This window comes from Electrona antarctica, assembly GCF_951216825.1.
Source record: "Electrona antarctica genome assembly, chromosome: 6".
NCBI classification, from domain to species: domain Eukaryota; kingdom Metazoa; phylum Chordata; class Actinopteri; order Myctophiformes; family Myctophidae; genus Electrona; species Electrona antarctica.
In genome coordinates, this window is record NC_136811.1 from 3,702,219 (window position 1) to 3,715,930 (window position 13,712).

General features: G+C 42.5%; 1 protein-coding gene across 1 annotated transcript; it reads left to right on the plus strand.

Annotated features, from left to right (window-relative positions):
- Positions 1–687: 687 nt before the first annotated feature.
- On the plus strand, positions 688–1,887 carry LOC306924409 (beta-1,3-galactosyl-O-glycosyl-glycoprotein beta-1,6-N-acetylglucosaminyltransferase 3-like; the record flags this gene model as incomplete). Its single annotated transcript, XM_079502904.1, has 1 exon — positions 688–1,887. One exon carries the CDS (start codon positions 688–690, stop codon positions 1,885–1,887), a length of 1,200 nt encoding a protein of 399 aa, XP_079359030.1.
- Positions 1,888–13,712: the final 11,825 nt, after the last annotated feature.

Consider the following 13,712-nt stretch of genomic DNA (forward strand, 5'->3'; position numbering starts at 1 on the left):
AACCCCCAAGGACCACCTGGAACCCCCTCAAGGACCACCTGGAACCCCCTCAAGGACCACATGGAACCCCTCAAGGACCACCTGGAACCCCCTCTATACCCATCCCCGGCCACTTCGGCCATCCCAGGCCACTTCGGCCATCCCAGGCCACTTCGGCCATCCCAGGCTACCTCAGCCATCCCAGGCTACCTCAGCCATCCCAGGCTACCTCAGCCATCCCAGGCTACCTCAGCCATCCTCAGCCTTCCCCCCAAACCCGCGTGGACGCGTTCCTCGAGGGGGGGTACTGTCAGGGTTGACGTCACGACTACCTAGTCGTTACGTCACTCCCTCCTTTTATAAGGCCTCGTGCCAGCAAATATTCTCTGACGGATTTAAGATTTCTGTAGAGTTACTTCAAGAAGATAAATCTAACTTTAAACCTAAGTTAAAGCTTCCATCTCTAAACCCGGAATCCCATCTATTCGGCAGCCTCTAGACAAGACGTTACATCTAGTCAGCACTTCCGCACTTGTGACCACGGAATATCCTCAACCCCTACAGAGAAAGATGTTTAGAGTGGCCCGCAAAAGACACTTGGCCTTTATAGCTATTGTACTGGCACTGGCCTCAGTGGCCTGGTTTGTTTACTACATGTCCGTAAGCCACAGGTCGGTATTCGTTCACCGGCTCCAAAAGTCGCATCCAATGAGGTGGGACCCACTGTCGCGTCCGATACATTCCGCCTCCGAGTGGCCCTCGGTGACCGGCCAGCGAGTACCAAAGGAGTATGTCGAGGACCTGCCGATCTGCTCCGCCGTCGTCCGGGGAGACATGGCGGGAAGGAAGGACGAAGTCGCTCGACTCCTGGGCTCTAAGGGGAGACTGTCGGAGGACTTCTACCTCGACGCGACGAAGGACTGCAATGCTTACGTCGAGGACAGAGGGTTTGTCACGGCGCCGCTCAGCGTCGAGGAGAGAGACTTCCCCATCGCCTACTCCATGGTCATTCACGCAGACGTCGAGTTGTTCGAGCGACTGCTGCGTGCCGTCTATCATCCACAGAACGTCTACTGTGTCCACGTAGACGCGAAGTCGCCGCAGGGGTTCCTGGAGGCCGTGAGGGCGATCGTGTCCTGTTTCCCCAACGTGTTCGTCGCCAGCAAACTGGAGAGAGTCGTTTACGCGTCCTGGTCTCGAGTGCAAGCCGATCTGAACTGCATGAAGGACCTGGTGGAGTCCCCCGTCCGGTGGAGGTATCTGCTCAACACCTGCGGCGCAGACCTCCCCATCAAGACCAACGCGGAAATGCTTCAGGTGCTGAAGCTGCTCAACGGGAAAAACAGCCTGGAGTCCGAGGACGTGTCGGACTTCAAGTGGCGTCGCTGGCAGAACCGTTACGAAGTCGCCGGTGCCATCATGACCGATACGGGAATCAGGAAGAGCCCCCCGCCGATCGAGCCAATGTTCACAGGCAGCGCTTACTTTGCGGTCACCAGAGACTTTGTGACACACGTGCTGGACAACGAGGAGGTTCGGCGTTTCATGGAGTGGTCCGAGGACACGTACAGTCCAGACGAGCATCTGTGGGCCACTCTGAACAGGGTGAGCTCCGTGCCAGGGTCGCTGCCGGCCCACAGGCTGTACCACACGTCCGAGATGAACGCCATCGCTTGCCTGATGCACTGGGTGGACCACGCTGGTGACGTGACGCGGGGCGCCGCGTACCCTCCGTGCACGTCCAGGGTTAGGAGAGACGTCTGTGTTTATGGGGCCGGCGATCTCCGGTGGATATTTCAGCAACGTCAGCTCATGGCGAACAAGTTTGATCCGGAAGTCGACGACGTCGCGATCAGATGCGTCGAGTCGATCCTCCGTTTCAAGGCGTTGCATTACAGTCAGAATTGAATGGCTGTGCAAAATGCACAGATGTTATAGCTAAAGTATAACATAATGCTTAGTTAAAACACCAAAAGGGGTTCCAGTCCAGAATGGGTTAAATCCACAATTTGGAAATAGGGGAGCTTATATCCACTGTACTATTGCTGGAAGTCTGCGCGTCTCTGCCTTCTGGGAAAGCAGGGTTCACACTGCAACAGTGGCTCTTATAGGCAGAGCCTTCCAGCCCTGAACCAATGGCAGCCTGCGGCAGCGTCGTTACCTCATGCCCTCCACCTGCTCAACTCATTTGTCCAATTTTCGAATCGTCAAAGCTGAACTGCTCTTCTCACTGACTACAAACAAGGCCCCTGCGACTTAAAATGAAACAGTAAAGAAAATAACGCATGCACACACATCTACAAAATATCAAAAGGAATCAACACAAAGGCCAGCTGAAATGCAAACAAATAAGCAGTCTGCCAGCATGACACATTTATAGTATGATATCACTGGATATGATTGAAACACTTTTTTTTTGTGTGTGGCTGACCCTCAGCTGTGACAATTAACTCTCCCCCGCACCACTTTGCTTTGCACGCTTGTCGCTGCTTCCTTTCCACAGCATGTATATGGCAGCAGGAATGGGGCAGCTATGGGACAGATCTCCAGGGGACAGTCAGTGAAATGGGTCACACCTGGGCCCGTTGTGTTCTGTTCCCGGCTTCAAAACATCTACCTACAGATCTAACTCCAGAGAGCAAACCTTTGGTCGAGTGCTCGAGCTTGATGCGGCGCCTGGTCTCTTTATATGCACCTGTGTTGGCCGCTCCACAGATGGGTCGGCCTGTTGGCAGTGGTGTAAACAAAGCACATTCGCTTAATGTCTTTTTTTAAATCTTTTATTTCTACTCCACTAATCTCGGCTCCAAATATTGTACTTTTACTTCACTACATTATTACCTGTTTTCCACCGATTGGTTCCCAATGGGAACCGGTTCAGTTCTTTTTGGTTCTTAGTCCATGAGCCAGAGCTCCAAAATTTGAACGTTGTGAATTGAGTGTGCAAAACCATACCTATATTCAATTGATATCACCATGAAACTTCCCCAGTTGATTACTTACACAAAGACAATATTTTTTTAAATATGCAAATTAGGCATTATTTAGGAAAATATGCAAAAACAAATTAAATATGAAAAAGCTACTACTGTGGAAGGGTTATCATAAATTAATTTACTTATATTGATCCTATAAACAATTTAATATAGGTAAGGTTTTGGCCGCTCAATTTAACGTTCCCATTGGGAACCAACCGGTGGAAAGGGGGCCTACAGTCCAGTTCTATAGGTCTGTTCCTCCCTGACAGGTACCTTTCAGGCGAAAGGTACCTTTGGAAGCCACACCTCTGATGGGTGGGGTTTAGTCTGAAGGGGTGTGTTTTTTTCACCCACTGTGTAATACAATAAATGGACAGTAGGTGTCAAACTTGGACAGTTACAACATAGACATTCATTAAAGTAAGTGCAATTATCTGGTTAGAACAGAGCATGTTTTTGTTTTTTTGTTAAACATGTTAAGGCACTATAGAGCACCAAAGTCTGACGTCACTTTCAGTAGAGGGCGTCAATACACAGGTTCATGTATTTTTGTATTTGCATTGTAATCTTCATAGGGGGATTTTAGGTCGCTTCATATATGAACTGTGTTTGAAAAATAAACCGACCACCCCGGCCTTTCTGTCAGGGGAGTGGCTGTGCGTCGTTAATGATGTCCATTCATATTTGATACAGCCAGTTTCTGGAGAAAATGGAATTAATGTGGCCGCAAAAGCCTTGAAACTACATATGAAGGCAATGTCGCTGCTAATATACGTCATGTCCAGCTGTCAACACATTGCGTTCCTGAGATTCCTCGTTGACGTAAGCTCAGCTGGTGGTGACTCAACTCGTACTAACCACGAAACATTAAGTATCAATAAAATACAAATAAACGTAATTAACATTCAGTTTCTGTTCTGTGCGACGGGCAGATGCAGCCACCCGCCTACCCGGAAATGTAGTCTCTGGGTTGTTTGGCTCGTTTCTAACGCTTATTTTGTTACTCTTTGGGTATATTTGTACATTTCCACCTTCGGTCGATGCTTCATATCCATATGAGTGAAAAGGCCTGGGGTGATCGGTTTATTTTTCAAACACAGTTCTTATATGAGGCGATCTAAAATCCCCCTATGGATATTACAATATTCTGACAGGAATCATGGAATCATTTCTATAGACTGTACAGTAACAGCTGGGGGTCTCCTTGTCTCTCTAGCTTTTTAATAAACACAATATACTTTTTCAGGTGGGTTGCCAATTTCAGCCAATCAGGAGAAAGTGCCCATTTGCCAGCCTCAATTTCACAGTGTTCTGGTTCCATTTGTGTCTGCTAAATTTATTTAAAAAAAATGTATTTTATCTTTGTGTCACCACTTCCAATTTCACTTGTTTCATCTAATCTGTATTCTGTGAGAGTTTGAAATAGATTTTCTGTTTACTAAAAAACAGGAGAGACAGGGAAACTCCTGTTATTGAACAAACACTCTATAGCAGTGGGCTTCAACCTTTATCATCAAGGTCCATTATTTATTCAGCAATTGATCCACGGACCACCAATTGATGACATTTAGCCTTGCAGACCCAAAACTAAACAATATGTCCACATCTCCATGCTGTATTGATGTTGGTGTCATAGGAGAGATAACAGGCAAACGTTGATCAAAACAGTATACATTCTAATTGTGTAGACTTCTTGTAAATTAACTTAGATAATGCAGATGTTTAACATTAATTTAACTCTGTACTAGTCTCAGTAATAGTAATAGTCTCTATACTGCCTCCTCCTGGCCAGCCGGTGCGCCTGATGGAGGGGAATGGAACTGGTTGGAAATTATAACGTGTTCCTTCCATGCGCCACCCATGTCCAACCGGGGAACCGCTGTCAGGTGAAAAGTAGCAGCTTGGACTCCTCATGCATAGAAGGAAGCATGAGGTCAGGTCATTGCTCACCCCTGGTTGGCAGGGGGAGTGTAGTAGTGCCCAGGATTACATTAGACAATTGACACTGGGTTAAAAACAAATGGGTTACAAAACATCATGGAATAAAACAGTTAAGAGAAAAACAAAAGAGAGAGTTGAGGTTTTAAGTGGTTATAAAGTTATGGACGTGTCTGAGTTTTGACTTGTGCGTTTTGGATCCAGCTTTGAGTTTTTGGAGTCCTGGCAGCTAGTATACCATCCAATATGGATGAGGATTGAAGGGTGAGATGTCAGGTGCTGTGATAGGACTTGTCATCTTGGACAGGCATCTTCAAAGTGATGCGCGGGCCAAATCAGTGCAGCATGACAACGCAGGTTCTGCGTTGAATCCACAAAGTTTCTCTCTCATAAACCAACCGCGGACATATCTGTGTCAACTGTCAATTTAAAGTTTTCGTTTTGCTGTCAGTTTTCTTCACACGTAGCAAACACAGCATATCTAGAAGCTGTATTATGTCAGCATGGCTTTGAACCTCCAGACACCGTATAGAGGAGAGATGCACATTGCTATACCCAGCTCGGAGCACTCGTCCTGGGCATGGCACCATGACCATGGCCCGCCTGGAGGTCACCTCATCATACGTCTGTTGTTTTCATGCTTGTTTTTTTGTCTGCATTATATATCTGTGGTTCTCGAAAATACAAAAGTAATGGCATCAAAATGTACTTAAAGTACCAAAAGTAAAACTACTCATTATGCAAAATATCCGGTAAAGTACAAATACCTCAAAATTGTACTTAATAAGTGCAGTACTTAATTATCCAGGCGAAGAAGCAGCGACTCTACTCCGAGTCTCTCTCGCGCGACTGAACTTCTCACCCTATCTCTAAGGGAGATGCCAGCCACCCGCCGAAGAAAACAAATTCCGGCCGCTTGTATTCGCGACTTAAGTAAATGTACTTAATTACTTTCCACCACTGCATGAAGGTGGTTATGAAGTCGTAAAGTCAGCCCAGGATTTTCAAATCCAACTATGTGTGTGTTTGCAGCATTATTATGACACTTCGCAAACGTGGACAAATCTCCTGGCAGCAGAGCAGCACATTTCACACAACAAAGAGCAAACTGTAATATATTAGACAAATACAAAACCATTCAAACGCATAATCCGGGCTAAACGCTACACTGCAGCCGCCAATTGTAACTAAGCACAGCTGGAAAGTACACAAGTACACACGTTAATAGGCTTATTTGTCAATGCAAATTAGAAACAATACAAACAAAATTGGTGGATGAAGAAAAATACCTTGTAGATTCAAGCAGAAACAAATGCACCCCAAATCCTGAAGCTGCTGAGGATTTTATTTAACCCATTAAAACCGGGAAAGCATGCGAGTCATGTGAGTCTTCTTGAGTGTGTTTGAGCGTTTCTGATGAATTGAAAATGGTGGACCCTGTTGTAAACAAGTGCAATGCTTCATCAGTTTGTCGTACACAGGAAGTATTGAGTTGCGCTTTCATGTGAAATGTACCCATTCTGCAAACTGTTAATAAATACTTCAATCAATCAATCAGTCACAATCATTGTAACCACTTTAACCATTATGTTATACTTTGGCTATTCCAAAATAGCAGATCTACAAGCTCATAGCACGTCACTTTGTGTCGCACTATGAGCTTGTAGATCTGCAATTTTGGGGAAAATAATTGAAAGTTTTTGCAAACCTTTCGTGAATACCTACATATAATTCTGGGAGTCCTTCCTTGACATGAAAACGTTTGAGCACCACTGAATTATAGAAATGTTTGAGCACCACTGAATTATAGAAATGTTTGAGCACCACTGAATTATAGAAACATACGTTTTCCAGGAAACTGTTTCAGAAAACATTGTTTTAGAACCTCATGTCTTAACGCATTTAGACCTGCGGACGATTCTACAAATGCGTTTTTTGCCTTTGTCTTCCAGAAAACATGGGTTTCTATATCAGTCGTTCTCAACCTATTTCATGTCAAGGACCCTCAGAAGTATATGTGACCTCCATCTGAAAAGATGTGGTCCAGGGACCTCCCAGAAGCAAAGGTTTGAGTTTTAAAAACGTTCGCTCTGAAAGAATATATATTCAAAGATTTGCGCCACATTTTCACGATTTAAAACAAATAGCAGATCTACAAGCTCGTAGAGTGCCGCGCTATGAGCTTGTAGATCTGCTATTTTGCAATAGCTAAAGTATAACATAATGCCTAAAACACCAAAAGGGGTTCCCGCCCTGAATGGCATGATGGGTTAATGCAGGTTTTGAGCAACACACGCTCATTCCTCTGACTTCTTATAATGCCACTGAGTTGCATGTGTGTACTGCATTTATGAATGTGTTGATTAGTAGATAGATTAATATATAGATGCATTCTCATGGGTGTGATTATTTTTAATTGATCATAGCCAGTGTGTTTGAAGAGACATCTAGTTGTTTCAGCTTCATCAACAATTAAAAATGGTGGTGAGTTATGCTTGTAGATCGGCTATTTCCACTATTTTTACTGAAGTGGATTTTAGGGTTAGGGTTAGTGCACAGTTGGAAAATTGTCAACAACCATCTGTGTCTTTTTTACTCTAGTCTAGGCATATTAAGTGAACGGTGGACAGATTAAAACAATCATCATCATCATCATCATCATCATCATCATCATCATCATCACCTTTATTTCAACTCAAGAGTACAATGAGGGGTAATGTAGCCGAGATACATTACAATAATCAAGAGGAATGACATTCACATACAGAAACATAAAAATAAGCACAGTATAGTAGGCTGTATACATGAATCAGGAGACAGAAAACAACACTCAAACAGATAAACCAAAAATGTAAGAATTAAATAAAGCAATTAGTAAGTTGCTGGAAAGCATAATTGCCCAGAATTGACCCAAAGATGGAAGTGATTAGTGAGTTTTAACAAACGAACAAAATATACACTTCCATATAATGTCTCCATTATCTAAAACTGAGATAAAAGTGATGCAGGAAACCGTGGTTTATTTCTATAGAGAAAACCAATTATTCTGTCTCAGTTTGGAGACGAGGTTATCAATGCGACGTTTAAAAGACCGCTTCTCATCAAGACAGATGCCAAGCTATAGTTGTTGATGGATCTGTAGATCTGCTACTTTGGTATTTTTTGTGGACATGTGTCAAGTGTTCATATTTTGTCATCTTGCCCTTTGACCATCAGTTTTATCACCCTCCACAGGCCTAATCATCTCAGACCTATATTATTATATCATATTATATTATGGATTGCCTGACGCCAAGCTCAGATTTTATATCTTAATTAGGCTCCATACTGTCTGCCCGTAGTCAAAAGTTAGCTGGCATATTGAGAGGTCTATTTGGATAAACACTACATGCATTTGACCTTGGTGCCCAGTGAGAAAGTAGATAGGAGTATTTCTCTCTGTCTCTGCTAGCAGGGAAAGAATGTTATCAACAGGTTGCCTGGCAACGCCAGCGTCCACGCTTTCCCGGTCTATGGCTTTCATGACGGAAACTAAGGAAGTTGTCCCAATATCAGTCCCATCATCTATGTGCTGGTCCAATCAGCGTTCGACACCTAGTGCCAGCGTGGCAAAGTGGAAATTAACTGTGTAGTCAGCCAATGAAATGTGTATCAACAATAACGTATTCTACAGTATGAATAGCCTTTGAAATGAATTGTTCGTCAGAGACTACCCTGTGCCCTTTTGGTGGTACAGGGGAGAGTAATTTGGCTGTATGCGGATCTGTTCTGTCTCTCTGATCTGAAAATGAATTAACTAAACCATATTTGTTCTGACTCGACAATCCTTCTTCTGGTGGACTCATCTTTTTAATTGACTACTAAAGGTATTTTTCTAAAAGAGTATTTCCTGCTTAAAACTAATGGTTAACTTGGTCATAGGCTCTCGGCCTAGTTGTGGTGCTGAGTATTTCTGTGTACTCTTTGAGTACTTTCTTAGAAGTATTCTTTTATAGTTTTAGCCCTGTGTGGCTCAGTAATTCAGTATAATACAGTCCTTTTATATCTTTGGAATCATTAATTGTCCCTTTTGCATTTTATATGCAACTAATGGGTTTTATCGTAATTATAAATCCATCAAATTGGTCCATTTCGAACCGTCTTTTTTCCGAGTATAAGTCTAATTTATTTAATTAGCACCTCCGACAAAAAGGAACCACCCCCATTTTCATTTTTTTATTTTCTGCCGGAAGAACAAAGTCCATGGTCATATTTTTGGAGCAGTGGTTTGGTCGATCCATGTTCAGTTCTGGAACCGATCCTCCCCATTTTTGGGAACATACAAGCCGCGGATCTGTGGACGAACGAACGAAGCATGACTTATACAGCTTGCCTTGGCCGGTCCTCCACAGATTTCCCCCCCCCATCTGGACCGTCTGTCCGTACGACGGTTCCTCTCCGCTTCGGTGGACCCTGTCCGGGACCACCTCCTGCCTGCCTGATTCTCAGCTGCTTGCTTTTCTGAAGTTAAGTATTTTACCTTTCTGTTTTTATAATTTATCGCCGTACATTCATGTCTGGGACTTAATCCCTGAACATGTCTCAGTCACATTACTCTTCCTCCACTTTAGATTTTCAGGATGTAGCGCAACCATGCATGGGCACAACATCCTCAGCCTTTATTTTACTTTCCACTTCGATTTCTTATCTGTTATAATATGTTTGCCTTTCAACATGCGGTTATCATTTGTCTTGTTTTATGTTGATATATCGCTGTAGGAACCCATACATGTTACTTAATTTATAGTCTTCTTTCTCTCAAACCTCGGCCGGGGTGCGAGAGTAGAAAGGTTCTTTTATACCGTAAAAAGGTCTGTGATTCCTTTCACCATATGATTACACATTTTTTTTTTTAACACCCCTTTTTACATTGTTTTTAGAGTGTGTAGGCTTCTTATCTAAGGAATTTAGTCTCTCACTCCCTCTCTGGGACTGAGTGCGTGCGTGTGCGTGCGTGTGATAACGCATGCCTCCAACTCTCTCTCTCCTTCTCTCCTTTTTCTCTATCTGCCTGTGGGCCTCTCTGTCTGTCTGCGTGCGTATTCGTGCGTAGGTGTGTATATCACTGTCTTGTGTTGGAATGGATGTGTGTGTTGTCCCGTAGAACAGTTATTCTTCTTTTAGGCCTAATAGTTGAATGATGTGGGTGTGTGTGTAGCGTGCCATTCGTTCAATGTCACCTATTTACGCTGTACATAATTTTATTTGTATTTAGAGTGACTGAGTGAGTACGTTTATCCTGTGGGCGGATATGTTGCCCTTGTCTATGTGTGTGCATGCCTTCGTGCGTGTGTCAGTAGCTGAGACAATTACGCACAGGGTGCGTGTGTGCGTGCATATGTGTTTGTCCATGTTCATGCGTGTGTGTGTGGGTGAAACACCATTTGATTGTTTTTGTTTTTTTAGAGTGTGACAGTACGGGTACTTGCGTATAGCCTCCATTCTAATGATTAGTGATGATATTAGGGATGCGCGACGACTATTTACTATTGATTTATTTATCTGTCAGGCTCCGTTGTTCCATTTATCATCATTTCATACACTTTATAATTGCCTAGTGGCCGTGCCATGGTTTTTCAATTTTAGATAGGACCCCATGAACATTTAAAGGCCCATTATCATGACAATTTATTATTGATTTCAACCAATCCCCTTATTGATTTAAATTCATTTATTATTTTGTATTATTTAATTTCATTTATTTTTGAGTGGTGTCAACCATTCATTCCCAAGACATTTTAAATTCCCTATTATTATAATACTTATTATTTTATTTTTATTTGTACTCTACTCTCTCTTTTTCTCTGCCTGGAACGAGTTCTGCAGGCTCCTACAGGTAGAACTTGTGATCTCACAATTTCTTTTTGGCCTCTTATACGTGACATTAGCTACGTCATTAATAGCGTATTTGATAAGTACATTAGCATACATGTGTTTTTTTAGGAGTGATGACCTACATTTTGTTTATTTCTGTCCGTGTTTGCAATGCCATGCCATATTATGCATGATAGTCTTAAAGTCCAGTGCAAATACAGGGCAAAATAGACTTGTGCGTTTATTCTGTCATCATCAAGCTGTGTTTCCTGTGTTAACGGATTAATCACTGCACCAGTATTATAGAAAACAATTAAATAGGAAAAAAAAATAGAATACTTTGTTTTCTTCTTGAGATATCTTTCTCTCTCTCCCTGTCTCTACGTAACCTCCCTCCAGTTGTTTATCTCTGTGTAAATGCGTACGTAGAACGCTGGGTCTCTCTCTCTCTATCTCTCTCTCCTTGACCTGTCTCTCTAAGTACTCTCCCTCCATATAACTGTGAAATGCGTGCTGTGAGAACGTCTGTCTCTCTAAGTACCCTCCCTCCATATAACTGTGAAATACGTACTGAAAGAACGGTCAGGAGAAGTACAAATATTAATATTATTTTTTTTATTATTATTTTAATTTTACTTTTTTTTAAACCATACCCTGTCTACCTACACGCCCTACTTTCACCATAGCTGTGGAACATGCGCGGTTGGTAGATCAGTCATTTTCATTTTTTTTAAACTTTACCCTGTTGATGAATTGTTTATAAGTATTGTTGTTTCATTTCATTCACCAGTTGTTTTTTGTCTTTCTGTTTTTATCTCACAGATACGGATTTCTGGTGGTTTCGTGGGTCAGGAACAAACCCGGGACAGAGTAATCTAGAGGTCAACAAGAAGTGATGGAGAATAGTGAAGGAATGTGTTGTCGACCTCGAGATCCCTTTTCCCTTAAGTTTAGGGTTTGCCCTTAGACCCCGACCCACTCAGAACCGTTTAAAAAACAGTATTAGGCCCGACCCCCTAGAACAGTATAGGCCTTATGCCATCTGCCCATAGATTTCCCATCGGGAACAAGTTAGAATTCCACTCATGTTTCACCATACACATAATTGTTTTCTGTTTTTCTTCCATGTTTTTCTTTTTTAAGACACTGTATTTTGCTAAAACGCTGTTACCCTTCCCTACCTAGTATTAGGATTCATTTGATCATTCCTTCTCCCCTCAATTGATTAATATGGTATTTTGACTATTCATTTTCCAGATCCCAGATCTGCTTCATTATATAGATTATGTAAACTGAATTATCCCATCTTTGGACAATCTAAATTTCCTTCCATTAGGATTCATTATCCCACCTCATTATATTTTTATTATTTTAGATTTGATTCATATTTTACCTCTGAATTTGGAATATCCCTCCATTGTAAACATTTAATCTTTATTATCCCCGAACCACCCCTTGACCTTACATTGAGATATTTAGAATAGGGACATCTGCCCCTTCCATTTCATTTTATTATTTTGTTTTCTTCACCTTGAGTTTGACTTGATTAGGCATATATCCTCCCCTGGATAGACTTGATTCTATATTTGGCCTTTATGGTACTAATGGACTCACCCGGAAGCTGCTTCGATCGGCGCAGGAGCGCAACAAACATAACACCATCGATTACCCTGTCCCCCCCTTTCCGAGCTCTGCTTGGTATAAGAACTGTTAGGTGCATCTCCGGCCGTTTTCTCCCGTTTGAATCACAGAGATCAAGTATCTGTCAATGAGAAAGTATAGGCTGAGATTGTCACCTATGGGTCACCTGTTATGTCACCCATCCTGGGGGGGCGGGGCGAAGATTCGGCTCCGACAACGAGCCAAACCATCCAGTGTCTGCTCTGATGAGCTACAATGAACATTGTCAAACTCTGACACTTTCGACGGCGTAGGAACGCTGCAACATTGCTGAGTTCTTTGAGAACCCCGAAGATAGAAGATCGAGAGAGAAAAGTCATTCTGTCTCTCTCCCACAGTACCATCTAAATAAGGAGTGATTGTTTGCCTAGTCTTAAGTCAAAACTATTTTTTATTTTTCATTGTTCCTGTTTCCACAGCCTTAGTATAGAGTGAATTTTATTTCTCATCTCCCAATTGACCCTTATATTATTTTAATCTAATTCCCTGAAGATTGATTATTGATTATTGATCACATTTGACACTTCATCCACAAAACGTGATGGAGTTGATGGATCTGTAGATCTGCTACTTTGGTATTTTTTGTGGACATGTGTCAAGTGTTCATATTTTGTCATCTTGCCCTTTGACCATCAGTTTTATCACCCTCCACAGGCCTAATCATCTCAGACCTATATTATTATATCATATTATATTATGGATTGCCTGACGCCAAGCTCAGATTTTATATCTTAATTAGGCTCCATACTGTCTGCCCGTAGTCAAAAGTTAGCTGGCATATTGAGAGGTCTATTTGGATAAACACTACATGCATTTGACCTTGGTGCCCAGTGAGAAAGTAGATAGGAGTATTTCTCTCTGTCTCTGCTAGCAGGGAAAGAATGTTATCAACAGGTTGCCTGGCAACGCCAGCGTCCACGCTTTCCCGGTCTATGGCTTTCATGACGGAAACTAAGGAAGTTGTCCCAATATCAGTCCCATCATCTATGTGCTGGTCCAATCAGCGTTCGACACCTAGTGCCAGCGTGGCAAAGTGGAAATTAACTGTGTAGTCAGCCAATGAAATGTGTATCAACAATAACGTATTCTACAGTATGAATAGCCTTTGAAATGAATTGTTCGTCAGAGACTACCCTGTGCCCTTTTGGTGGTACAGGGGAGAGTAATTTGGCTGTATGCGGATCTGTTCTGTCTCTCTGATCTGAAAATGAATTAACTAAACCATATTTGTTCTGACTCGACAATCCTTCTTCTGGTGGACTCATCTTTTTAATTGACTACTAA